General features: G+C 51.2%; 1 protein-coding gene across 1 annotated transcript; it reads right to left on the bottom strand.

Moving 5' to 3' along the window:
• Window positions 1–766: 766 nt before the first annotated feature.
• LOC104614000 (clarin-1-like) lies at window positions 767–2,099 on the bottom strand (the record flags this gene model as incomplete). Its single annotated transcript, XM_010295610.1, has 2 exons — window positions 767–1,032; window positions 1,920–2,099. Coding segments are annotated over 2 exons (446 nt in total), but the record flags the coding sequence as incomplete, so codon positions are not given.
• Between the last annotated feature and the right edge of the window lie 300 nt (window positions 2,100–2,399).

Here is a 2,399-nt window from a genome sequence, read left to right on the forward strand (position 1 = left end):
CTGCGCATCGCCTCTGCCGCGTGTAGCTTTTTAACCGGGATGGTGAAGCCCCCAGTTACAGCGATCGCACGGGGGAACGGGGGCCTTGGGCTCAGAGGGTCGCGCTTTGGTTTGTTAAAACCAGAGAGCCCAGAAGGGAGCTGTACGGCCAGAAGCCGTAGCGCTGCCGCGCGCGCGACGTTAAAGCGTCGGTGGAGGGCTCGGGTGTCTGGGTTTTGTCCCGCAAGCACGCGCCGCGGCGCTGCGTTGCTCCTGCGACGGGGCCTGGTGTGTGTCACCAGCAAAGCCCGTACGGTTTCTTTTCTCTCATTCGATGTCTGTACATTTGCTGGGTGCCCTTGTTCTCCGCTGCCCTGACGCAGTAGCAGCGGCATCCTCGCCTTCACGAGGGCTAAAGGGCGAAACTGCTGCTGGTGATAGTGTGTGCCTCTATTGCAGCCCGTTTATTTTACCTTCCAGAACTGGTTCGGTGCTATTGATACTCCCAAGTTTTCTTCATACTAGCTACCTTTCAGATAACTTGCTGGAAAAAAAGCAAATGTCTTCATAAGGTCTTATCCCAAGAAGGAGAGGGTATTTTGACCTCGACTTTACCAAATAACATGCTTTCTTTTGTTTTCTGCATATGCCATATTGACATTTATTTGAAACCTTCACTTTTTAAAACTTTTTTAGAGCTAATAGTTTACGATCTAGTTCGTTCGGTGGTTGTTAAATGTAGTAGCGATCAACCTCTTGGCTTGAAATGTCCTTAAACTATGTAATTTCAATACATCAGGTCAACTGCTCCAGTGGTTGTCCCTGAATCTTTTGATTTTGAAAAGGGAAATTCAAATCCAGCAAATCGTACCAACAAGGCGTTCAGGAATTGCACCAGAGAGCAAACCAGGATGATCCAGAATGAATTTGCAAACTGTTCGCTGTGAGTCTTGAACGTAAAACTTCCCTCTTTGAAATTGGCAATTTTCTCCGAAAGGTGGTGGATCTTCACTTCTGAAGAGAAGAGAATCATGGTGAGGCAACCGCAGCAACCTGAAACGGAGGGGGAGATGCTTTTTAGAATCCAAGTCAGCAGCTACTGAAATTGGTAGGCTTTTTTAATTGAATTTGGCTTAGGACCCACGATATTTAGCACAGCCGCCGTAGCGCCCTGACCCAGCAAAGTATCTGTGCCCTTTTTCAGCTTGAAGCTGCTCGTTGTCCCACTGAACGTGACTGAGCTGTCTGCACGTTTAAAGGTACGTACGTACCCAAGTCCTTCACTAAATTATGATAGTAATACATAATATGTAGATCTTCTTGTCAGCCAAGGCAGCGACACAGAGAACGGGCTTTCCCTGGCCTGTAAGTGGCAGGGGCAGAGGGGCGGCCCCTCAGCCCTGTTGGCAGGGCTTCTTCAGAGACCCCCTTCCCCGCGCGCGGCTGCCCGTCTCGGCCTCCTCGGGGAGGTCCTGCTGGTGGCGGCGGGCTGGCTGACACAGCTGGGGACCTCCCACCTTGGTGAAGGCGAGCAGTTGCAGCACTGGCTTTTTTGGGGGTTTTTCCTCCCCTTTCCCCCGTCTGTGTGATTCCCAGTTCCAACGGCCTGCTGTGCATCCGTGATGCGGCCCCAGCTGTGTGTCCCTGCGGCTCGTGGGCACCGTCCCCTTTTTTCTGCCAGCTTACGCAGCAGGGCTGGGGGTGCCGGGGCTGCCCGCACCCGCACCCACCCCACCGCCCGCCCTCATGGAGGATTTTGGCATTTTATCTCTTAACTCCCGTTTGGAAACAACACGCTTTGATACAGCAAAATCATCCGCCTTTCCGCCGAGCTTTATCTCGCCAGTTTAGAGATAGCTCCTTGGTACGGTCTCCTACGCCGACAAACCGGTCATCGCCAGAAGCAAACACGGGCAGGCGTTAGCCTTGGTGGTACTTACACGCGACGAAGCTCCAGAGGTACAACCCGACGGGGCCGTGCAGAGTTTCGTAAGGGCTGCCAAAAGCATTGAACATGAAGAAACCCGCTCCCAGCAGAGCAAAGACGATCAGTACTGTACAGAAGAGAATGACACTAACATGGATACTTGCAGGGATAATTTTGAGCAAATCTGGAAAAACTAAAAACAAAACAAACAAAACATTATTATTCACATTAGGCAGAGTTGTTTCAGAAGTCAGGCCAGGGGTTTCTTGCTGGTTTGCGATAATTGTTTTAAATTGTGCTCTTCCAAATGCAAAGGAAGATGAAAATTAAGTTATTAACTAGAAACAGGTTTTCACGGATGTTTGGAGGCAAAAGCGTTTCGTGACACTCGGAAGTGTAGACTGGCCAGGAGAGAAATACCAGCTCCAGGCTAAGCCTCTCCTCCCCTTCCCGAGCGCGCGTCCCTGTGCGTTATTCCCCCGGCCCGGCCGCT

The sequence above is a fragment of the Phaethon lepturus genome, unplaced genomic scaffold (assembly GCF_000687285.1).
Source record: "Phaethon lepturus isolate BGI_N335 unplaced genomic scaffold, ASM68728v1 C13798831, whole genome shotgun sequence".
NCBI classification, from domain to species: Eukaryota; Metazoa; Chordata; class Aves; order Phaethontiformes; family Phaethontidae; genus Phaethon; species Phaethon lepturus.